This window comes from Aotus nancymaae, unplaced genomic scaffold (genome assembly GCF_030222135.1).
Source record: "Aotus nancymaae isolate 86718 unplaced genomic scaffold, 86718_ANA_hifiasm-v0.15.2.pri h1tg000014l, whole genome shotgun sequence".
Lineage (NCBI taxonomy): Eukaryota > Metazoa > Chordata > Mammalia > Primates > Aotidae > Aotus > Aotus nancymaae.
Genome location: NW_026988425.1, coordinates 122,301,332 through 122,326,772, shown reverse-complemented (window position 1 = coordinate 122,326,772; position 25,441 = coordinate 122,301,332). Strand labels below are relative to the sequence as shown.

The 25,441-nt window shown below is 46.7% G+C and overlaps 1 protein-coding gene across 1 annotated transcript; it reads left to right on the top strand.

The window, feature by feature from the left end:
- Positions 1–312: 312 nt before the first annotated feature.
- Positions 313–6,886, top strand: SELENOS (selenoprotein S). The gene is made up of 6 exons (XM_012463888.3): positions 313–429; positions 1,098–1,232; positions 3,411–3,517; positions 4,086–4,175; positions 4,274–4,352; positions 6,225–6,886. Exons 1-6 carry the CDS (start codon positions 354–356, stop codon positions 6,302–6,304), a joined length of 567 nt encoding a protein of 188 aa, XP_012319311.1. The 5' UTR covers positions 313–353; the 3' UTR covers positions 6,305–6,886.
- Positions 6,887–25,441: the final 18,555 nt, after the last annotated feature.

Here is a 25,441-nt window from a genome sequence, read left to right as displayed (position 1 = left end):
AGGGCAAGGATGTGGGTGCAAATCCAGCCTCCGGGCGGCCCTGACCTCCTTGGCTTCGGTGTCCAATTAGGAAAAAGAAGGGAGAAATTCGGTAAGAAATCCGTGAAAGAGGTTGGTCCTCAGCCCCAACTCAGGCCAGGAGCTGGCACAGTCCCAGAGAAGATGGTCGGGATTCCCCCCACACCACGCCCCTTGGCCACGCCCCCCCTGCGTTTGGCCCACGTCAGGGCGGGGTCGACCTGCGATTGGCCGGGACCGTAATCGCGTCCCGGCGCGCCACGTGTGCGTAGAAGCGCACCGGAAGCGCCCTGCTGGAGGCGCAGCAGCCGGGCTCAGCGGCGGTGGCGACCGTCATGGAGCGGGAAGAGGAGCCTTTGTCCACGCGGCCGGCCCTGGAGACCGAGGGGCTGCGCTTCCTACACGTCACCGGTGAGTCGCTGCGGGGCAGTAGGGCGCTCGCCGCCACCTCTCCGGCGCGCCGCCATGATCGGTGGGTCGTCCTCCGCTGCTTGCGGCGCCGGGGCCTGGGAGCCCTGGGAACTGTCGGGCGTTGTCGCTGACGCGGACTCTGGGCAGCAGGCCCGGACCTTGCGCGGTGGCCTCTCGGGAGCCGCACTTCCCTTGGCGGCTCGGCTGGCCCTTGTTTGCGCAAGTCTTTTTTGCGAACCAGGCTCTTCCTGTTGCAGTTACTGGAGTCGCTCGGCCCTTGGCGTTTGCCTCTGGGACCTGCCCCACACAGCCCCATACACACTCCTAACTCCCCGCACTGTCACCCCATTTATATGTGGTTCCTTAGGTCTGAAAGGCCTTTGCCTTCCTGGTTCAGATTAGTTGCTCTTCATTTTTCAAAACCCAGTTGCTGTGCCCTCCACCCCCTAACTGCCCCCGACTCCCCAATTGGTTAAGAAGTCTCGCTTCTCGGAGATCCCTGAATTGTTGCACTTCTTGTTCATGTTTTAACGATCTACTTAGGAGGCTTTTTCCTCAGCTAGACCATGAAGGCTTTGAGGGCAGGAATTACACTTTGTTGAGTCTTACGGAAAAGTCAACTAGTAGTGCCATTTTTAGTTTTTTGAAAATTTTTTTTTTCTTTTCAGTGGGCTCCCTGCTGGCCACCTACGGCTGGTACATCGTCTTCAGCTGCATCCTTCTCTACGTGGTCTTTCAGAAGCTTTCCGCCCGGCTAAGAGCCTTGAGGCAGAGGCAGCTGGACGGAGCTGCGGCTGCTGTGGGTTAGTGCCTGATAACCGAAATGAAAGCGGTGGTTCTGCACCTCCTTCTTTTATTGTTAGTCTCTTACTAAAAGTAAGATGGGCCGCATAGCGAGACCCTGTCCCTCTTAAAAAAATAAAATAGCCAGGAGTGGCGTCATAAACCTGTAGTCGCAGCTGCTCAGGAGGCTGAGGCAGGAGAATCATTTCAGTCCAGGAAGTCAAAGCTGCGGTGAGCTATGATTGGGCCACACTACATCCAGCGTGGGCAATTGACTGAGACCCTGCCTTTAAAAAATAAGAAGAAGAAGTATATGGTTCTCGACTGGGCTCCGTATCTCACGCCTGTAATCCCAGCACTTTTGGGAGGCCAAAGCCAGCACATTGCCTGAGATCAAGAGTTCAAGACCAGCCTGGCTAACATGGTGAAACCCCACCTCTACTAAAAATACAAAAATCAATGGAGCGTGATGGTGGGCACCTGTAATCCCAGCTATTGGGGAGGCTGAGGCTGGAGAAATCACTTGAACCCAGGAGACGGAGGGTGCAGTGAGCTGAGATCCTGCCACTGCACCCTAGCCTGGGCAACAGAGTAAGGCTTTGTCTTTTTTTTTTTTTGAGACGGAGTCTCGCCCTGTTGCCCAGATTGGAATGCAGTGGCGTGATCTCAGCTCACTGCAACCTCCTCCTCCCAGGTTCAAACGATTCTCCTGCCTCAGCCTTCCAAGTAGCTGGGATTACAGGCGCATGCCACCACACCCAGTTTTTGTATTTTTAGTAGAGATGGCGTTTTACCATGTTGGTCAGGCTGGCCTCAAACTCCTAACCTTGTAATCTGCCCGCCTTGACCTCCCAAAAAAAAAGGGCTGGGTGCTGTGGCTCACACCTGTAATCCCAACACTTTGGGAGGCTGAGGCGGGCTGATCACCTGAGGTCAGGAGTTTGAGACCATCCTGGCTAACATGGTGAAATGCCATCTCTAGTAAAAATACAAAAATTAGCTGGGCGTGGTGGCGTGTGCCTGTAGTCCCAGCTACTCAGGAGGCTGAGGCAGGAAAATCGCTTGAACTCGGGAGGCAAAGGTTGCAGTGAGCTGAGATCGAGCCACTGCACTCCAGCCTGGGTGACAGAGCAAGACTCTGTCTCTGAAAAAAAAATTTTTTAAAAGTAGTAGTATATGGTTCTCATGTGTATAGGAGAAAAAAGAACATTTTTCTGCTTCTGAAGCTGATTTTGGTGCACGTGTAACGTTTTTTTTTGTTTCAGAGAGTTAATGAAATGGAGAACCTGCCTGATGGTGCACTGAGTGCATGTCTTGTTGGATGGCTTTTCATTTATAGGCTGGTTTAAAATGAAAACATATTTTCTCTGTACTTGTAGGTCTGCCTACTAACTCTGAGTTATCTCTAGAACATTTTGAGAGAATTAACAGGCAGCCTTATTTCTTCATGTCCACCTCATTTTGATTTTCACAAACTTATCCATCAGACCTGATTTCCAGTTACATTTACCTGTCTAAAAAACTCATTCTCTTTGAAAGGTAGCCTTTTCACTAGTTAGAAGATACAGTTTCTGTGGACATACCCGAAAGAAATGCTACATGTTTTTAGAATAGTGAAATAGTATAAATTGTCATTCATCTGAGTCACTGGTAATGAGATTGAGATGGTAAGCTTTGTTTTACAAACCAGATAAAAATACAGGTTAAGCTGGGGAGTTCATTTCTATTCATAATGCTATTTAGAAGGATTTTTCTTTCTTTTCTGTAGAAACAAATACCTAAGAATCTTACTCCTGGGCTAATTAATGGATGGATGATTTAGAAAACTTGATATTTTCTTGGTAGTCTTCCGGGATTCTGGTCAACCTAGAGACCGTGGGTGTCATTGAGGTACCCAAAATGTGCTCTGTGTGGCCACCATCCCAGGCTTTATGAATTGGTATTGCTCAGGAGAATTCAGAAATTGACATTTCTAACAGGTTTCTGGTGATGCAGATATTTGGAACTAAAATCCATGGCTCAGCAACAGACCCCTGCCCCTTGAAGCAGTAAAATATTTGCAGAGGGGTCAGGATTACTCATGTAAAAACATGTTTCATTGTCTGATGTCGATACCTCTTTGTACTTCTAATAATGCGGACACTCAGAAGTTTCTATTGTACAAAGTGCTTGATCTCAATTTTTTTCTGATGTTTTAGAACCTGATGTTGTTGTTAAACGACAAGAAGCTTTAGCAGCTGCTCGATTGAAAATGCAAGAAGAGCTAAATGCTCAAGTGGAAAAGCATAAAGAGAAACTAAAACAGGTAGCACCTAGTTTCAGTTTGAATATGTACGTAGAAATTGGCTGAGGCTCTGGATTACAGTGGCTGTCTGTGTTGTCTATAAGCTTCTAGGACCAGGTCCGATCCCATTAGATTTAATAAATATTTCAGTTCCTGCCATGTCAATATTGGCGATAGCAAGAAAATACACTATTGTTAGGCAACAGTAGATGTGTGAATATTTTACAATGAAAGATACAGAGCACAGGAGGAGGGACAGGTTGGAGCAGGGTACATGTGAGTGTGTATGCACATGCCTGTGTCTTCCACATTACCAAAAATGTCCTGATAGACATGAGTTTCAGAAGAACGTGGAGTCAGTCATTTTTTTCATGAAACATTTTGCTTTCTTTAATAGTGTACAAAAACCAAAGCTTCTCTTTGTGAGTTAAACTCATTCCACCAGATCACAACAGTTACATTAAGCAAAGAAAATGAGAGTGGCGTTTGTTCTGAAAGACATTTAAATTAGGAATTGTCAGAGTTACCGTTGTCTTTGAGAGCAGTGGCAGTCTCTGAATTCTTTCTGTACAATGTGATTGTTTCTCAGCTTGAAGAAGAAAAAAGGAGACAGAAGATTGAAATGTGGGACAGCATGCAAGAAGGAAAAAGTTACAAAGGAAATGCAAAGAAGCCTCAGGTGACTGGAGACTTCGGCCAGCTGGCATTTTGCAGTAGATGAAGATTGCCAAGTAGAATGTTTTCATTGTTTCTTAACACGTGTGTGTATTCAAACAGGAGGAAGACAGTCCTGGGCCTTCCACTTCATCTGCCATCCCAAAACGGAAATCGGACAGAAAGCCTTTGCGGGGAGGTGGTAAGCACCACTGATATCAAATGTTAACAAATTTTCAACACTTACAGAATATAGTTACCTTTTATAAACAAGACTGTTTCTTTGTGCGTAAATTAAGACTAATTCTTTAGGATTGTGAAGATTCAATAAAGGAAACAGATGCAAACCACCTCCTAGGCCCTCACTAAGTACTTGGAAGGATTGTACTTGTATTACAGTATTCGCACTTGATCCCTCTGCAGTCCCGTAGAGGGAGAGCTAATTAGGACGAGGAATTCTCTGCCAGTCTTCAGATGAATGTCAAGGAGCTGGAACACAGTGGTTTTGGCCTTTCTAGCCAGGACCACCATGTTTCTTGCAAATAACAAGGAGTGGCAGATATGCTCATTCAAAGCTTTTTCCTGTGTGCAACACTGCCCTGGGGACTCTGGGTGGTGCCGTAGCAGTCTGTCTTCATCCCATCCCCAAGAATTTCAAGTCTGGGAAGATGGGACTCACAAACAAAAATAAGCAATCTTTTGTGATTCTGGCTAAGAGTTGCAAGTTACTGCTGAGGAATGAGAGAGCAAAGACACTAGAACACTATAGAACACTTCCAGGGCGGAAGAGTGTATTCTCTATAGGAGGAGAGGGGGCACAGCAGAGGCCTGGAGACCTGATGGGTCTGTGAGGACTGAAGAAAGACTGGGACATGGGCCACAAACTTGGCTGACCTTAAATGCTGAGCTGTAATCTCCTTTATGTCAGGAGACTAACCTGGCTTGCTGTAGAGAAGGTGATACATCTGGAAAGAAAATGCTATTTTTAGATGGTCCTGCTAGAAGCTTATTTTTAGACACATAGAGGTGATATTTAGGATAGGAATGGAAATCGTAGAAGATGGAATGCGTGCATGGCCTCTTTCAGTGTCCCCAGCATTCCTGAGCTGGGGCTTTGACTAGCCTGGTTTTACAAATAGGGAAACCGAGGCACAGGATTTTATTGCCCAAAGATTCCACTGCAAGTAAGGAGTAAAACCAACATATTTAAGTTCTGGCTGACCCTAGAACCTGAGCACTCAACCAGGTCCCCAGTTGTCCATTGACTTTGGGAAGCTCACGAGGGAGTGGGGCAAGGGAAGCGGGGAAGCACACAGATGACCTGGCTCTGACTGGTAGAAGTGGCAAGTTTAATTCTGTTCTGATTTTTTTAAATCCATTTTCTGTAGCTTCAACAGCCCTTATTTGAATGTTTGAGTTTCAGTAATACATTCTCTGTGATAGGAGGCTTTATATACTTAAATCAGGCCATCTTGAGGAAGTTTTTGGTGACTCTTTTGCATGTGTTTTGGAGATTAGGACAAAGAAGTTGAATGACCTCGGCCGGGCCCGGTGGCTCACGCCTATAATCCCAGCACTTTGGGAGGCTGAGGCGGGTGGATCATGAGGTCAAGAGATCGAGACCATCCTGGTCAACATGGTGAAAACCCATCTCTACTAAAAATATAAAAAAAATTAGCTGGGCATGGTGGCGTGCCCCTGTAGTCCCAGCTACTCGGGAGGCTGAGGCAAGAGAATTGCTTGAACCCAGGAGGCGGAGGTTGCGGTGAGCCGAGATCGCGCCATTGCACTCCAGCCTAGGTAACAAGAGCGAAACTCCGACTCAAAAAAAAAAAAAGAAATAAGAAGTTGAATGACTTCTTTTTTCTCCACCAGAAAATCAATTCAAATGGCAATCACAATATAAAGGTTTTCTTTTTTTTAAATAGTAGCTAAAATTTTTTAAAATGTACCTTAGAATCCATATCTTTGCAGTGCTTAGCATGTCAGTCACATAATTTTATTTTGGATATAGAATGTTCCCAGATTTTCAGATTTTTATCCATACTGTTTTGCTTCCTTTCTGTCATCCCAGGTTATAACCCTTTGTCTGGTGAAGGAGGTGGATCCTGCTCCTGGAGACCTGGACGCAGAGGCCCATCATCTGGCGGATGAGGCTAAGAATCTTGTTAGTGTAGCTTTTGACATTAGCAAGATGAATCTTTAACCCTCGATTCAATTGCCTTACGCACACTTTTCACAGTGACTAGCCAGGGGGAGGTGGGGTTTGTTTCTGTTCATAACTACACCTGCATATGTAAGGGCTCCAGGCAGCAAAGGGTATAGATGTTGCCACTAGGCATTAGGTCACTGGTCATGTTCCATTTGGAGACAGTGATTGCGTTCATTGATTTCATGGTTAATTGCTAGTTGGTAGGTAAAGGCCTCTAGATGATTAGCAATCTTGATAAAAGAGTAATGATATTTTGAAGTTAGAAATCTTGCTGCCAGGACAGTCTCTGTGACAGGTTGCGTTGAATGATGTCTTCCTTAGCAATGGTGAGCCCACCAGTGAGGATTACTGATGCAGACAGTTGATGGGGTTTGTTTCTGTATATTTATTTTTATGTACAGAACTTTGTAAAAATGAAACTGTAAATTTAATTTAAAAAACGAGAACATTTTTAGCATCTTTCAAGGAAATTTATGGACTTGAATTTGTCTATCAAACATTAAATAGCTTTTTATTTCTCACAACCTCCAACTATTATTACTTATTTCTCCATTTATTACTGCTTACCCAAAATAAGTCTGGCAAGTGGCAGACAGCTGTGTTGATTTCAAAAGTTGACAGGCTCCTTGGGGTTCATCCAGAAAATCAGATGCTTCTAGTCGAGTCGCTGAATTACTGGGATGAAGAAGCATCACACCTCGAGGTTCCTCATAGGCTGCCCGGGTTTCTACCCATCCTCTCAGTTAGTCCCTTTTGCCACGACTCATCTGTTATGCCCTTGTCCAGAGGCACTATCAGGGGTTTTGGATAAAGAGCCAGATAGTAAATATCTTAGACTCCACAGGCCACATATGCTCTCTCTTAGGTTTTTATGTTTTTAAGGGAGTGTTTTTAAAATGATTATTTTGCTGATGGGCTGGATTTGGGCTTCATGTGGTAGTTTGTAGACCCTGCCATAGAGGCTAAATCATCAGAAGGAAAAACGTTAACCTTCAGAATAGGGGCAGTTCACTACAAAAGTATTCTAGAATGGTCTTATATACATAAATTATTCAACAAGTATTATCTCCTGCAGGTAGAATACTCTGTGATTGCTTCTTGACAAAGGGAAATACAGTCTGGCTGTGTGAGACTTAAAATCTCTTGGGGAGAGCTCCCGAGAGGGTTGAAAGAGAGGAAGCAGGATCCTTGAGCAGTATAATTACAAACCAATAGGTTGGCATAGTCAAGACTTAGTCTTTGAGTCTAGAGAGATTTGAGTTTCATTTTGCCTTTGGAGGAAATTGGGGGTTTCAGGCCAAAGAAAGGGTCAGTGGAAACAAGGGTGGGCCTTGTGAGGTGTGGGGAAGCCCTTGGACGCTCATTCCCCTTCAGGCATGTTAACTGGATTGGCTCCCCACCAGCACAGATTTACAATGTGGGAAATGGTATACTTGGATTACAATATTTCATCCAGATTTATTTACATCTAGAGAGAACCCCTTGTAGGATACAAGAAAACTTTTTAACATTCTTCCTTGAATATGTTTTCTGTAGCTGAAATGTCTGTGAAGTAGCTGTCAACTACACATTTCACAAGTAGAGGGGCTCTGGCTCAGGGTTTCGTATGCAGCAGAGTGGCTCCCTTACTGCAGTCGGTCAAGAGCCCTCAACACAAGAGTTTGTTATAAATATGAAAAGTAGAGGGGCATGTTTTAGTATATAGTATACTATTAGATGTGACTGACTACCTTGAAACCTGATTTTTTTTTTTCATAAATTGAGAAATTATCAAGTTATGAGCACATGGGAAGAAACAGTGCTTGAATTCCGCATTCCTCTGTTATATCTAGCACCTTTTGGTGCAGGGGGAGGGAGGGTGTCATGGAGAATTGATGAGATGATGGAAGGGAGAGGGAAACTTGCGTTTGTTTAATAGCATTTGAAGAGCGCTTACTGTGTGGCAGGACTGTCCATTTCTATTTGGTCCCCATAGAATCCTGTGAAGTGGATATGTTATTAACCTCAGTTTTCAGGAACTGAAGCTTAAATGGATTTTGTAACAGGTCCACAACCCTACTCACTATAGTCCTATTTGTCCTTGCATTCCTCTTAGCCAGAGGCCTCAGGTCATCAAGGTGTGGGGAGCTTCTTGTAGCTAATGAAACAGTTACAGGGCCGGGCACGGTGACTCACGCCTGTAATCCCACTAGGTGAGGTGGGTGGATCACCTGAGGTCAGGAGTTCGAGACCAGCCTGACCAACATAAGAGAAACCCCGTCTCTACTAAAAATACAAAAAATTAGCTGGGCATGGTGGTACATGCCTGTAATCCCAGCTACTCAGGAGGCTGAGGCAGGAGAATCGCTTGAACTCGGGAAGTTAAGGTTGCAGTGAGCCAAGGTCTCCTGATTGCACTCCAGCCTGGGCAACGAGCAAAACTCCAATCCAAAAAAAAAAAACAGTTATGAATAATTCAGTGAAGATCATGTTACAGATCTAGGGCATTAAGCATTTCAGAAAGGTAGACTGAGCTTGCTGGGGAAAGTGGGTCTTGGCCGTTTCTTGAAAAAATGAGAAATTGGGGGCAGAAGTGCAAATGCCAAAAGCTGAGGCCCCTGGGGCAGAAGGGACTGGGCCAGAGCCATAAAAACCATGTTTGAAACCTAAGTGATGCTCTTGCCTTGTCCAGCAGAGGCTGCTGCGGGGCTCGAGGTGTGTCCTGGCAATATGCGGGAGTTTGGGACTGATGTGGCAGACGCTGGGAGCTGTCAAGTTTTAGATGATGTGTAGCACACCCCATCCTAATCATGGAGCAATATGAACACACGTGAGTCTTGAACTGGAATGCTTAGGAGATAGAGTTGTGCCCTTGGCCACGTGTGAGGAGAAAAGACTTGAGCGGCCGTTTGGATCCCATTCCCACCCCGTACTCCACTCTGCACCCGCTTCCTTTCCTCTCCTTCATGCCATCTCCACTGGCTGCTCCTCATCAGACAGGTAACATGCCAAGTCTGTCTCTTCTTGGAAAGAGCAAGGCCCTGTCAAATGCACAGCCCCAGGTGCCTCGGTGGGCATTCCTCGCCCTACCCCTTACGAATGTGGAAGGTGCTCTTACTGGGTTTATCCCATTTCAAATGCCAGTGGAATTTGGTTTCGCTTTATTTGACTTGGTAGCACATTTTCTACATGCTCCTCCTTGCATCCCTCCCTTCTTCCTTCTAGAACACTACACACTGGGTTTTAGCCGCCATGATGGCCCATACCTCTCTCCTTTGCCAATTGTGCCATGGTCTCTAGTCTTGAAGAAGTGTTCGTAATTTCTCTTCCTGCATTTGCCATAAAATCCATTCTGCTGAAGCTGCACTTCTGGTTACCTGTGGTGGGGAGTGATGGGTCGCCTCGGTTCAAGCTGCACTTGAGGTCACCTGTGGCAGGGAGTGATGGGTCGCCTTGATTCAGGCTGCACTTGAGGTCACCTGTGGCAGGGAGTGACGGGTCGCCTCGGTTCTCACAGGTTAGCATCCTTTGCAATCATGGAGCACCCCTTAAGAAACACCTCACTTGGCTTCCCATACGCCGAGCTGGCCTGGTTTTCTCCTATGTTTCTGGCCGCTCCTCGTTCTCTTTTGCTGCTTTTTCTCACCTTCCTGAAATCCCTGGGGTGCCCAGAGTTGCCTTTGGACCTGTTATCTTGGCCACATTTGTCCCCAGTCTCATACAGTGGCTGAGGGGACCCCCCTCCCTCCACCTTTCTCCCCTGACTCTAAGGGAAGAAGGTCAGGTTGCGGTGACTGCTGGAGCATCCAGTCTTTCTCTGGTACAACTGCCGCATTTTGTTGTAATTGTTTCTTTTCTTCAGTCCAAGACAAAAGGAGTTATCTCTTTGGTGTGCGGATGCATCCCTGGCAACTAAAACAAGGCCTGATACAAGCGCCCACCTCATGGAGTTAGAAAAGGCAAGAAGGAAGCCATCACTCTAATACCACGTGGCAAATGTGGCATTGTGGATACCACATATGTACAAACGCATCTTCTAGTGATAGTGCAGTTGGGTAATTGTGGCTTACGATAGATAGCAGTGTTTCATACCCCAGTTGAAATGTCTGGTCACGAAGAACTCATGGAAAGTGATGATGGCTTTGGGAAACCAAAGGCTCAGAATGGGTTGGGGGTGCCGAGGATGCTGTGGACAGTGTAGACACTGGCCCTGCCCTGAGGGCCTTGAGATCTGTGGGGGACAGTGAGCACTGCCGATCATGAAAGTAGATGATGATAGCTGATGAAGGTCACAGATAGGAAATACACATTCCAGTAAGAAACGATCTGACTGTGAGAGACCTAACTTGAGGTTTATTTTGTAGCCGCAGATTCCACTTCTATGGAAGTAGGGATTGGAAGTTGTAGGAAATAATTTGGAGATGAAACAACCTTTTCCTCTGTCTTAGCTGCTGTAACAGTACCACAGACTGGGTGGTTTATAAACAGCAGGCATTTATTTCTGGAGGCTGGAATACAGGATCAGGGTGCAGGCTTGGCCATGTTCTGGTGAGGCCTTCTTCCAGGCTGCAGATGGCCAACTTTTCATTGTGTCTTCATGTGGTGGAGAGAGCTCTGGGGGCCCCGTTACAGGAGGACTAATTCCATCATGACCTAGTTATCTCCAAAGGCACCCCCTGAATACCATCACCTTGGGGGTAAGGATTTCAACATGCTAATTTGTGGGGGGACACATACATTCAATCCATAACAACCACAAACCGGGAGACGTGTTCAATATTAGTACCTGTTCCTAACACTCCTCAGTAGATGTGTCTGTCTTGGGGTCTGCATGGTCGTTGGCAGATTCCTCCAGCAAAGCCTGGAGGAAGGCACTGCCTCCTGGTGGGAGGAGCCGTTGAGTCACATTGCAAAGGCGTAGGCACAGGGAGGGGAAGCAACTGGCCATCTGCAATAGAACTGAGTCTTCCGGGTCGTACAGCCTTGATATACATCTTTCCACCTGTGAAACTTCTCCCTATCTGAGTCAAGACTGCCCCAACTTGATCTTTGAGGACTGTTCCCAAAATTGATAACCAAGAGAATTACCCAGCAAATGTGAAGACTCCTGCTCTGACCAATACACAACACCTCAATCCCAAAAGAGCGTAGAAAATGGCCTGTATCAGTCAGGGTCAGCTGGAAATGGCATGCCCACATGGGCTAGCTGAGGAGCATTCAGTAAAGGAGCTGTTTGCCAGGGTGCAAACAGGATTAGGCATAATAAATCAGGGCGACTAGCAATATTGGGGAGACTTTAATGCCCTCAAACCTGAGAGCAGTTACCAGAACATGGGGAGAGGGCTGCCTGACAGAGACCAGCCTTCAATAGAGACAGCCAGCTCCCAGTGACACAGCAAGAAGGACCATGACAAATGCCCTTAGTCTCCTCCCACCCACCAGCCTTCTGCCTATGCCTCCTGTTGGCTGTGCGCAGCTGAAGGCGTGAGCCTCTGAGGATGGCATTAATGTCTTTTTTTTTTTTTCGAGATGGAGTCCCGCTTTGTGTCCCAGGCTGGCATGCAGTGGTGCGGTCTCTGCTCACAGCAACCTCCACGTCCTGGATTCAAGCGATTCTCCTGCCTCAGCCTCCTGAGTAGCTGGGATTACAGGTGCACATCACCACACCTAGCTCATTTTTGTGTTTTATTTTTTAGACAGAGTCTCACACTCTTGCCTGGGCTAGAGTGCAGTGGCGTGATCTCAGCTCACTGCAACCTCAGCCTCCCAGGTTTTCAAGTGATTCTTGTGCCTCAGCCTCCCTAGTAGCTGAGATTACAAGCACCCACCACCACATCTGGCTAATTTTTTGTATTTTTAGTAGAGACAGGGTTTCACCTTGTTGGCCAGGCTGGTCTCAAACTCCTGACTTCAGGTGATCTGTCCGCCTCGGCCTCCCAAAGTGCTGGGATTACAGGCATGAGCCACTGCGCCTGGCCTTAATATCTGCTAAGCTAATTAACTGTTGCTTGCACTCAAGGTGACTATCAGGGGTTGAGTTGTGTTCCCCAAAAAGATGTGCTGAGGTCTTGCCCCCCCATACCTGTGAATATGCTCTTATTTGGAACTAGACTCCTAGCAGATGTAATCCAGTTAAGATGAGATCTACTGAGTTAAGGTGGGCTCTGAGCCAACGCATTAGTATATGAGAAAATGCCACAGACTGGGTGGCTTCAGCCATAGACATTTGTTCCCTCACAGTCCTGGAGGCTGGAAGCTGGAGCAGGTGCCTCAGGGCTTTCCTCCAAGGCCTCTCTTCTTGGCTTGCAGATGGCCACCCTCCAAAGTGCTGCCTCGTCACAGCGTCTTTTCTCTGTCACGACGGCCCCTCCTGCCTCTCTGTGTCCCGATCTCTTCTTTCAAGTACATCAGTCATATCAGATTAGGGCCCACCCTAATAGCCACTCCTTAATTACTTCTTTAAAGACTATCACCAAATATAGTCATATTCTGGGATACTGAGGGTTAAGGCTTCAGCATATGAATTTTAGGGGGGACAATTCAGCTCGTAACAATTGGTGTCCTTATAAAAGAAGAGAAGAAGCCAGGTGTGGTGGCTTAAGCCTGTAATTGCAGCAATTTGGGAGGCTGAGGCAGGCAGATCACGAGCTTAGGAGTTCAAGACCACCCTGACCAAAATGACAAAACCCTGTCTCTACTAAAAATACAAAAATTAGCCAGATGTGGTAGTGAGTACCTGTAATCCCAGTTACAGTCCCAGCCTCCCAACTGGGAGGCTGAGACAGGAGAATCACTTGAACCCAGGAGGTGGAGGTTGCAGTGAGCCGAGATCCTGCCACTGCACTCCAGCCTGGGTGACAGAGCAAGATTCTGTCTCAAAATAAATTAGTAAGTAAACAGGCCAGGCGTGGTGGCTCACGCCTGTAATCCCAGCACTATGAGAGGCTGAGGCGGGCAGATCACAAGGTCAGATGATTGAGACCATCCTGGCCAACATGGTGAAACCCCGTATCCACTAAAAATACAAAAATTAACTGGGCGTGGTGGTGCGTGCCTGTAATCCCAGGGCGTGGTGGTGCGTGCCTGTAATCCCAGCTACTTGGGAGGCTGAGGGAGGAGAATCACTTGAACCCAGGAGGTGGAGGTTGCAGCGAGCCGAGATTGTGCCACTGCACTCCAGCCTGGTGACAATGAGACTCCATCAAATAAATAAGACACAGACACTAAAAGAAAGTGACCACATGAAGCCCACGGCAGAGACTAGAGTGACACAGCCACAAGTCAAGGAGAGCCTGGGGCCACCAGAAGCTGAAAGAGGCAAGGAAGCATCCTCCCTTCGAGGCCAGGAGAGAGCATGGCCCTGCTGACACCTTAAGTTTGGCCTAAAAACTGTGAGAGAAGCAATGCCACCGAGTTTGTGGTCATTTGTTCTAGCAGCCACAGGAAGTGAATACAGCAGCCTCCGGCAAACACAGTTGAACTGTCGGAATTTCCCTCCCCTGTGACGAGGGATGTGGTCCTAAGGCTCAGGACACATGTAAGTTGCATGGATGTGCCACGTGTAGCTTGCTCAGCACCCCTCCCCAACCATACTCCCCAGAGATGGCCCAGAGGACACTCCTTCATCAGAGCGTAAAGCAAGTGCTGGTGGGGGAACCAGGATGCTTGAGCAGCACGGGAAGAAGGCTGGCTGGAGGGCAGTGGGGATGCGCCCTGCTGGATGAGGTCTGTTGCCCCTCCACATCTACTCCCCACCCGGTTCCCGCCCCGGGAGGCTGACCCATATGAGCTGCAGGGATCCCTTTTATGCAGCCTTTCAGGCCCGCTCCCGGGGTTCTGCCCTGAGGCCGCCTTGACTGCAGGCATAGGTAACTTGCTCAGTGGATAGGAGCACCACCCTATGTGCTCCGGCCAGCACAGTAAACTCTGATTTCCTTTTCCTGAAGTTGGGCTCCAGCAAGCTATAGGATCCATCCTCCTCCTGACACCCTTGGAGTCCGCAGCTGTGATTCTTCCCAGACTCCTGCCACAGGGACGGATGAAGTCATGCCACAGCGATGGCTGTGTACAGTGAGCCTTGTACTCTTCCATCTCGGATTTTCCGCAATCAGGCTCTTCCCATTGCCTGGAGGTTGTGAGGGGGGATGAGAGCGAGCCTGCAGGATCGACAGCAGGTAGAGAGACAATTGTCCCAGTGCCTTAAGTGAAAGCTGTTTCTGCAGGAAGCAGGCAGAGGGGCTGAGTTGAAGGGATGTGGAGACTGAGCGTTCTCAATTCTCAGCCTCCTTTGTGTCCACCCATATTTCAGGGTCCCTCTCCTTTCCCATCAAAGCGCTTGGCATTAGACACCTGTCAGGGGTCAGCATCTCATTGGCAATGCTGCTCTGGAGCCCTTAAAGCCAGGCCTGGGCTTGGCTTCAGCCATTTCTCTTCTGCAGCTACAGGGGATGGGGAAATTCCAGCAGGGCTGGAATTCACTGTATTCACTTCCTAACGCTGCTAGAACCAATGACCACAAACTGGGTGGCTTCTAACTAGACGTTGTTTCTCTCCAAGTTTTTGAAGCCAAACTTAAGGTGTCAGCAGGGCCATGCTCCCTCCTGGCCTCGAGGGGAGGATCCTTCCTTGCCTCTTTGAGCTTCTGGTGGCCCCAGGCTCTCCTTGACTTGTGGCTGCGTCACTCCAGTCTCTGCTGCGGGCTTCACGTAGTCACCTTTCAGTGTCCGTGTCTCTTCTCTTTTATTTATTTATTTCGAGTTGGAGTCTTGCTCTGTCACCCAGGCTGGAGTGCAGTGGTAGCATCTCAGCTCACTGCAACCTCCACTTCCTGGGTTCAAGTGATTCTCTTGCCTCAGCCTCCCACTCGGGAGGCTGGGACTGTAGCTGGGACTACAGGTGTACACCACCACGTCCGGCTAATTTTTGTATTTTAATAGAGGCAGGGTCTTGCCATGTTGGCCAGGCTGGTCTTGAACTCCTGACCTCAATTTTCTTCTGTGTTCCATGTCAGACCCTAAGTAACCTAGTAACTTGAGCTTGTCCTTTTCCCTGTACACACTCGAGACCCATCAGAAGCAGCCAGGCGACCCCACTCTCTCCATAGTCATCCTCATTGCCATTGTGCCTGCTTCACAGCTGTTTGGCCTCCACTACCTTGCTCTGCTCTCGTCCACTTTCCTAGGCCATGGCCATGGGTACTTTGAATGCCTGTGATGCCCCTGCCTGTCATAGAGTAAGTACCAGAGTTCTGTTGCTCATTCCTACATAATGATCCAGTCTCCAGTCCTGTTTTGAGAGTATGCCTCCCAGGACCACATTGTTAGTCAATAGGAAAATGCGGTGAGATACCACTACACACTTACTAGAAAGGCTAGGCTGGGCACAGTGGCTCACACCTGTAATCCCAGCACTTTGAAAGGCCGAGGTGGGCGGATCGCTTGAGGTCAGGAGTTTCTGAGACCAGCCTGGCCAACATGGCAAAACGCTGTCTTTACTAAAATTAGGGAAAAAATGAGCTGGGCATGATGGCGCCCACCTGTAATCCACTTGGGAGGCTGAGGCATGAGAATTGCTTGAACTGGAGAGGTGGAGGTTGCAATTAGCTGAGATCACGCCACTGACTCCAGCCTGAATGACGGAATAAGACTTTGTCTCAAAAAAAAAAGGCTAAAATTAGAAAGACTATTCCAAGTGTTAATGAAGTTGTGGCTGAAATAGAACTCACGTGCTCCTGGTAGCAACAGAAAATGGAAAACAGTGTGGAAGTACCATAAAAAGTGACATTACACCTGCCATATGATCCAGCCATTCCACCCATAAATACCTAAGGGAAGTAAAAACGTGTCCATACCAAGACTGGCACATACATGTTCCCAGCTACTTTACATGTAGTAGCCCAATCTGTAGGAGCAAACACCCACCAACAGGTGAATGGATGGATACGTTGTGGTAGGTTCATAGAATGGAGCGCTATTAAGCAACAAAATGAAATGAACAAAATAGAATGGAATGGATGCATGGCACGTGGATGGATTCCAAAATAGTTATGACATGTGAAAAAAGCCAGGCCAAAAAAAAAAAAAAAACCAAAACACATACCATATGATTCCATTTCTACAAAAATCTAGAAAACGCACATTCATCTATAGTGATGGAGTCCAGAACCGTGGTTGCCTGAGGTGGAGGTGGGGACAGGGAGGGAAGAATGAGAAGGTGGTTCCAGCAAACTTTTTGGGGCAGTAGACAAGTCTGCTGTCTTGGTGGTGATGGTGTCTGTGATACTGTGAAACATATTTGGTTTTCAAGTCTGCTGGGATACAACTCCTAGAATCTTCAAGTGATGTCCTCTCCTATGCTCATGAGTTGGCTAGTGGCTGGCAGCCCCATAGATAGCTTTTGGATGGGGCTGGTACCTGAAAGACCAAGACAGGATCACAGGGTTGAGACTTTCACTCGATTCCCCAGCCTCGAGGAGAGAGAGGCTGAAGGTTGAGTTAATCACCAATGGCCAACGTAATGAAGCTCCCATAAAAACCCAAGAGGACTGGATTTTGGGAGATTTCAGACAGCTGAACATGCGGAGGCTTATGGGGTCCTGAACAACACCTCATACATGTGCCAGGAGGGCGGTGCACCCCAATTCCACCAGGACAGAGGCTTCTGCACTCAAAACCCTTGCAGACCTCTCCCTATGTATCTCTTTATCTGGCTGTTCATCTGAGTCCTTCAAAAGAACCGGTAAACACAAATGTTTCCCTGAGTACTATGAGCCACTCTAGCAAATTAACTGAACCAAAAGGGGGATTATGGGAACCCCAGTTCAGAGTCAGTCACAAGGTCCAAAGGCCCAGACTTACACGTGCCTGAGTGGGGACAGGAGCCACCTTGGGCACTGAGCCCTCAACCTGTATCTGATGCTATTTCCAGGTAGATGGTATCAGAATTGAATTGGAGGACACCTAGCTGAGGCTGGCTGCAGAATTGACTGCTTGCTTCTTGGCGGGGAAAACACAACCCCCCAACACACTGGATCACAGAAGCCTTCTGTGTTGATTGTTGTGTGAAAGCAGAGGAAAAACACAGATGAGTTGCTTTTTTCACACATGGCATCACAGGTGTATATGTCAACACTTAAATTGTACGTTTTAAACATGAGCAGTTTATTGTATATCAATTATACTTTACAACAGGTTTTTTTTGTTTTTTTGTTTTTTGTTTTTTGTTTTTTTTGAGATGGAGTCTCGCTCTGTCTCCAGGCTGGAGTGCAGTGGCACGATCTCAGCTCACTGCAACTGTCACTTCCTGCATTCAAGCAATTCTCCTGCCTCGCCTCCTGAGTAGCTGGGACTACAGGCACACACCACCACGCCCAGCTAATTTTTGTATTTTTAGTAGAGACAGGGTTTCACCATATTGGCCAGGATGGTCTCGATCTCTTGACCTTGTGATCTGTTCACCTTGGACTCCCACAGTGCTGGGATTACAGGTGTGAGCCACCACACATGGCCAATTAAACCATTTTAAAAAAATCATCTCTGTTCAAATAAGTGGCAAGGTTTCTGTACCCTCGTGACACAGGTGGTTCTGGTTCAGGGTCAGAGCTCTCTGTACGATCTTGGAGTCTCTGTGAGCTTTGCTTTCTTTGACATCAAAGAAGTTGACCAAGAGTGAAGCAGAGGTGGTTTGGCCTGGAATACGTTTCAGGCAAGTGTCACGAGCGGTTCCAGTGCTCTAGCTGAAGTGACACAGTTTCTTACCCTTGTTTCTGATGTTTGCTGTCTCACAGGTGAGGCAGTTGGCCTTACCACTACTAAATAGTTTAAAATTTCATGTGTTTGTCAGTGGCACAAATTTTCGTTTCTGATTTAACAAATGTTAAGTGGCATACGTGTTTGTTTTTTAACCAAGCAAAGCATTGATTCAAAAATTTTCCATCTCTACAAAAAATTTTGCCGGGTGTGGTAGCTCAGGACTGTAATCCTAGCACTTTGGGAGGCCGAAGTGGGTGGATCACGAGGTCAGGAGTTTGAGACCAGCCTGGCCAATATGGTGAAACTCAGTCTCTGCTAAAAATACCAAAATTAGTTGGGTGTGGTGGCACGTGCCTATAATCCCAGCTGCTCAGGAGGCTGAGGCAGGAGAATTGCTTGAACCTGGGAGGCGGAGGTTGCAGTGAGCTGAGATTGCACCACTGCACTGCAGCCTGGTTGACAGAGCAAGACTCCGTCTCAAAAAAAAAAAATTCATGAAATCAAGAAAGTATAGAGAAGAAAACAAATTATGCCAGCCTAGTAGAATTTCCTCCTGTTGATTTCCACATCACTGAAGTGACATTGAACCACTCTTCCAGCAGCAGCTGAATACCAATGCTAATTGTTTCTTTTTTTTTTTTTTTTTTGAGACGGAGTCTTGCTCTGTCCCCAGGCTGGAGTGCAGTGGCACAATCTCAGCTCACTGAAACCTTCACTTTCCAGGTTCAAGTGATTCTCCTGCCTTAGCCTCCCGAGTAGCTGGGACTACAGGCGCACAACACCACACTCAGCTAATTTTTGTATTTTTAGTAGAGACGGGGTTTCACCGTGTTGGTCAGGATGGTCTCCATCTCTTGACTTCGTGATCCACTCACCTCGACCTCCCATAGTGCTGGGATTACAGACGAGAGCCACCGCGCCTGGCCCGCTAATTGTATCTTAATGCCACTTCTGGTTTATGATCATGAGACTTCCCTTCGATTCACTAGGCAGGAGGACACCTTTTCAGAGTACCCCTGAGTTCAGGTTTTGGTGGGGTCTAGGGCCTTTCCTGGGGGACATTAGCAAGGTAAACTGTGCAGAAGCCCATACCACCACCAGTTCATGTGTGGCATTTTCAGACTGGGTATCCATATGCAGAAGAATGAAGCTAGACCCCCATCTCTCACCATATACAAACATAAAATAAAAACGGATTAAAAACTTGAAGACTTGAAACTATGAGACAACTAGAAGAAAACACTGGGGAAACACTCCAGCACATTGGTCTGGACAAAGACTTCTTGAGCAAGACCTCAGAAGCTCAGGCAACCAAAGCAGACGTGAACGAGCGGGAGCACATTAAGCTCAAAAGCTTCTGCACAGCAAAAGAAACAACCAACAAAGTGAAGAGACAACCCACAGAATGGGAGAAAATCCTTGCAAACAATTCAACTGACAAGGAATTAATACCAGAGCATACAACGAGCTCAAACAACTCGACAACAACGGCAACAAAACCCAAGGAATCCAATTAAAAAATGGAAAAGATCTGAATAGACGCTTCTCAAATACCCAACAGGTATATGAAAAAAATGCTCAACGTTGGTGGGGCACAGTGGTTCACGCCTATAATCCCAGCACTTTGGGAGGCTGAGGCAGGCGGATCACTTGAGGTCGGGAGTTCGAAACCAGCCTGGCCAACATGGTGAAACCCTGTCTCTACTAAAAATACAAAAATTAGTTGGACTTGGTGGTGCACGCCTGTTGTCCCACTTACTCAGGAGGCTGAGGCAGGAGAATCACTTGAACCCGGGAGGCAGAGGTTACAGTGAGCCGAGATTGCACCACTGCACTCTAGCCTGGCAACAAAGTGAGACTCTGTCTCAAAAAAAAAAAAAAAAAAAAAAAGAAATGAAATCTCTACTAAAAATATAAAAATTAGCCAGATGTTGTGATGGGCATCTGTAATCTCAGCTACTCAGGAGGCTGAGGCGTGAGAATCGCTTGAACCTGGAAGGCAGAAGTTGCAGTGAGCTGAAATTGTACCACTGCACTCCAGCCTGGGTGACAGAGTGAGACCTTCTCAAAAATAAATAAATGAATAAATAAGTAAAAATAAAAAAAGAAAAGAAACGTGCCCTTCAATGGATGGATGGATTTTAAAATGTGGTACATATTCACAATCAAATATTATTCAGCCATAGAAAGAATAAAATCTTGTCATTTTCAATATAAATGTAACTGAAGGACAGTTTAAGTGAAATAAGTCTGGCACAGAAAGACAAATACTGCACTCATCTGTAGGACCTTTTTTCTCATGGAGATAGAGAATAGAATGGTGGTTGCCAGGGGGTCTGAAGAGGGAGTGATTAGTGGGTGCAAAGGTAGAGCTGGATTCGAAGGCATATGATGTAATGTTTAGTAGCACAATAGCGTGACTTTAGTTAATAATATATTGTGTATTTCAAAGTAACTAGAAGAGTAGAATTGGAGTGTTTGTAACACAAAGAAATGATAAATGCTTGATGTGACCAGTTACCATGATTTGATCATTACACATTGTAGGCTTGTATCAAATGATCACATGTACCCATAAATAAATATGACTATTATGTATCCACAAAAATTTTCAAAAAACAGAAAAAAAGGTGGCAGTTTTGGGAGAATTGCAAAGAAAAGAGAAGTCTCAAAGAGGTTGGCAGCCCCTCTGGGGAGGAAGAGGGGTTGACTCCCTTTGCACTGGTGTTGCGGGGCTGATGAAAGTCTGATGATATAAGCAACCTCTCTGACCTTTAACCCTGGCCCTTCCTCCCACCGCCCCCGGACTCCATGCCCAGCAGCCCCGAGGGGACATGAGGATTTTCCAGGCTTGAGGTAGCCACTTAGATGACCTTTTGCATCATGAGCATGTTGGATGCTGTTGGAGGCAGTGTGGCCAAGAGCGTCCCGGGCAACTCCGGATTTTGTACAGCCATGTAGTGCTTATTTAGCTCAGACTTCAGCAGCAAGGGCCTGCAGAAAAGCTGTCCTGGGTGACCTCCTCTGCAGCTTGAGATACCGGGCAGATGCAGGAAGACGAAAGCCTCTCGGCTAGCATCTATGACCATGTACTATAACTTAGGCTGGCTGATAGTTTGCATCCGTTGGGGGATAACTGGCTCATTTCTCACGTGAAAGCAGGGACCTGTGGCTGTCATACCACTCTGGTGTCAGAATCATCTAGGGTGCTTGCCGAACCTACCTACTTCTCTCAGAGTTGAGGGGGAGTTTCCAGGTGGCAGCTTTTAGTTCAGCTCCTCTCTTTTTACAGTGTCACAAGCTGGTGAACCACAAATCCAGAACCAGGATATCACCTTGGAAAATGCTAGAATCGGTGATAATTAGAAGTAGGTTATTATTAACCATAAAGTAAAATATCTGACCATTGTTTGCTAAATCCAAGATTAAAGAAATCCTCGCTTTGCAGGAATTAGCTGTATACCACAAGAGGGTGCCATTGTCCCAAAGTTGCAGCGCCGCCTTGACCCAGCCCTTTGTATTCAATACAATATCCAAGGAAATTTTGAAAAATTATTTTTCTGTGTTAAAAAGTTAAAAAAAAAAGACATGACACAAGGCTCTAATATTATGGAAGGTCTAAGAATAAAGTACAAGGAGGAACACATGAAAAACAGGTGAAATAAGGCTGGGTGCTGTGGCTCACAACTTTAATTCCAACACTCCGGGAGGCCAAGGCAGGAAGATCACTTGACCCAGCCTGGGCAACATAGTGAGACCCCGACTCAAAAAAAAAAAAATTAGGCTGTAGTCCTACCTACTTGGGAGGCTCAGGTGAGAGGATGGCTTGAGCCTGCTAGGTCAAGGTTGCAGTGAGCCAAGATTACCCCACTGCACTCCAGCCTGGGTGACAGAGTGAGACCCTGTCTTAAGAAAAAAAAAAAAAATTAATGCCCGGGCACAGTAGCTCATGCCTGTAGTCCTAGCACTGTGGGAAGCCAAGGTGGGTGGATCACCTGAGGTCAGAAGTTTGAGACGGTCCTGGACAACATGGTGATACCCCGTCTCTACTAAAAATACAAAATTTGGTGGGCATGGTGGCAGGCGCCTGTAATCCCAGCTACTTGGAAGGCTGAAGCAGGAGAATCGCTTGAATCCAGGAGGTGGAGGTTGCAGTGAGCTGAGATCACGTCTTTGCACTCCAGCCTGGGCAACAAGAGTGAAACTTAATCTCGAAAAAAAAAAAAAGGGGCTGGGCATGGTGGCTCATGCCTGTAAACCCAGCACGTTGGGAGGCTGAGGCAGGTGGATCACGAGGTAAGGAGATTGAGACCATCCTGGCCAACAGGGGGAAACCCCCGTCTCTATAAAAATACAAAAATTAGCCAGGTGTGGTGCTATGCACCTGTAGTCCCAGCTACTCGGGAGGCTGAGGCAGGAGGATCGCTTCAACATGGGAGGCAGTGGTTACAGTGAGCCAAGATTGAGCCACTGCACTCTAGCCTAGCAACAGAGCAAGACTCTGTCTCAAAAAAAAAAAATATATATATATATATATATCAGTGGTATCAATGATATTTATCAGTGCCCGATTGGGAAATCTCGTGCACACACTTCAACTGCCCTCATTTTCCCCATTCCCCATCAGGCTATCGCTTTTATTTCTTGTGCATCACTCTAGTTTTGTTATAAAAACACTAGCAAACTTCTTACTCTTTCTGCCTTCTGTCTTGTGCCATGTGGAGCTGTTTCCATTTCCGTAGAGAGAGCACCTCCTTGCTGTGGTTTACAGATGCGCAATAGTTCACCCTCTGACGGATGAGCCTTTGTGTCTTTATCCATTCCCCTATCCATGAACACTTGGGTCTCATCTTTTACTATCACAAACAATGTCACAAAGAATAACCTCATTCAAGTGTCATTTTGTACTGGTATGGTTGGAGGACAAATTCTCAGATGTAGGACTGCGGAGTCAAAAGTAAATGCACTTGTAATTTGGAACGTTGACAGTGAGCCACGATCACTCCACTGCACTCCAGCCTGGGTGACAGAGTGAGACCCTGTCTTTAAAAATTAAAAATTCACACTGATATTCAGACAAAAGTGCCCCCTCAATGGATTTCTATGACTTTGCTCTCCCACCAGCAAGTTGGGAAATCCTCTGTTTCCACAGACTCCTCCAAGAAAGACAAAAGCTTCTCCACTAGCATCTATGACCATGCACATTAACTTAGGCTGGCCGACAGTTTGCATCTGTTGGGGGATAACTGGCCCATTTGTCACATGAAAGCAGAGATCTGTAGCTCTCAAACCACTCTGGGTATCAGAATCATCTTGGGTGCTTGCTAAACCTACCTACTTCCCTCAGAGTTTAGGGGGAGTGATTATTCCTAGAGAGGCCTTAATTGCCAAGTTTGGATAACAGCATTGAGGCGTGCCTTAGGAGTATATATGACTTAGCACTGGATTTGATAGCATAACAACAGGGTGTGTAAAGGATCAATGACCTGGGGCCACTTAGCCACGGGTCTTATGGTAACTGTTTTCTCTTGCATTGCACTTTCAGATGTTTGTAGATCCCTATTTCTCCTGCGTCCATTTGTAGCTTAAACCTTCTTCTGCAGCTTGAATGTTTTTCCCAAGCAATTTTATGCTTCGTTAGGCCTTCAGAAGGAATAGAGTCTGAGCCGCACATCTGGCCCCAGCTGTGCGGAGCCCTCAGGTGGCCATGCTGCTGCCCAGCTGTCCAATGCCTGGGTCCGGACAGGAGTTTCCCTCCTGTGGATGGAAGCTTTGTCTTTGTGCAAACTCCCCAGCTGTGAAAACTCTGGCACTGCTTTTAAAGATAATGCATTTCTTGGCAAGGGATAGGAAAGGCAAATGTCTCCACCACACAAGGATTAATTCTTATACCAGCAGCCAACTGTCCTCAGTCTCTGCCGTGAGGTTATCTCCCAAAGGACATTCAGGCTGTTTCCCTATAGTGCCTGTACTGGCGGCACCCAACATGTTCTAGTTAGGAAGATCATATCCCATCCGGCCAGCCCACAGAGTTGTACTAAATTTAAATTTCTTCTGAGTCTTCTGTCACACACTCACACTCACACAGACACATACTTGTGTGAGAAGTACTCACACTGACTCAACGTCTGACGGAAACAGAGTACACTACTGATAAGCAGAATCTGGCAGCGCGAGGCACTGCAGGACATTCCAGAACACCCAGGGCTGGACAGGCCAGTGTCTGAAGCCCGCACATAAGCCCTGCTCACTTGCCCTTTCCTGCATCTGACTGGAAATGCTGCAAGCAGAAGAAAATATTGAGCGAAATTAATAACCTAATGAGGATCTTGCTTGTAAGTTAGTTTAATAGCAGCATTAATAATGGAGCAGCATTTTATTGGTTAACAGAGGTTAAGTGGCAATGTTAGTAAAGTGGTCACGGTAGATTTTCTTCTTTGCAGGCAGTGAGCAGAACCTTCTGAAAGGGTGGATTCTTAGAACTCCTCAGCATTCACTGTTTCTTAAAACAGGCATTTCTAAAAGTTTTTTTCAATAAAAATTACCACTTCTCCAAGGTCCCCTGTAAGGCGTGAGCGCAGAAGCCCTTACAGGGAACTCTGTCCGTTGTTTGAGGCTTGCTGCCAACAAATGATTGAGGTATTTACCGAGGGTTTCCAAGAAATTGCTGCAAATTATAAGAAATGTTATACTGGTAACAGGCCTTCAATGTATTAGCAGCAGAAAAAAATGTAAAGTGTGTGGGAAGAAAGTTGCGATCTGTGAGAAAATGTTCAGTAAGGTAGGTATCGATGAATTTTGATGATGTGTCATAAAGAGTCACACTCATGAATACAGAAGGGAAGTTAGGTGAGCTGGGATTTTTGAACACATTTCTAAATACTGGTATGGAATCACTACGGAGGACCCTTTAACGTGATCCAGCAGAAAAACTCATTTAGAGACAGAGCCAGCGTCCCAGAGCCCCTCTCAGTGGAACTCACTCCATGTGGAGCTCAGACTCGGTCCCACACTCCTGATCCCCGACACATCACAGTCCACCTCTTGGGCCAGTTGTGTGCCACTGGGAGTTTCATGGAATAACTACAGTCCAGGGCTTCCCTTAAAGTGTTCCTGATAACAGTTAACACCTCCTCTTCTCTTACGATGAGAAAAATGATCAATGACTTCCTCAACAGAGAAGGACATAGCACAGTGAAATCAAGAAGCCCGGAATCATGAAAAGTCTCTCCTCAGCTCACTGCAGTGAAATGCCTATAACTTTGATTCACCCTGCCTTCTCCTTACCTTTAAAAACAAATTAGGGTGAGGGGGGCTACGTAGGATGAGGAGCAGCCTTGGCCCCTAGGG

What these genes read in the sequence shown, in the direction of transcription:
- SELENOS (XM_012463888.3), top strand. Translation starts at nt 354, where the DNA reads ATGGAGCGGGAAGAGGAGCCTTTGTCCACGCGGCCGGCCCTGGAGACC. An exon ending in GCGCTTCCTACACGTCACCG is followed by an intron (nt 430 to 1,097) that starts GTGAGTCGCTGC and finishes TTTTCTTTTCAG; the next exon opens with TGGGCTCCCTGCTGGCCACC. An exon ending in ATAAAGAGAAACTAAAACAG is followed by an intron (nt 3,518 to 4,085) that starts GTAGCACCTAGT and finishes ATTGTTTCTCAG; the next exon opens with CTTGAAGAAGAAAAAAGGAG.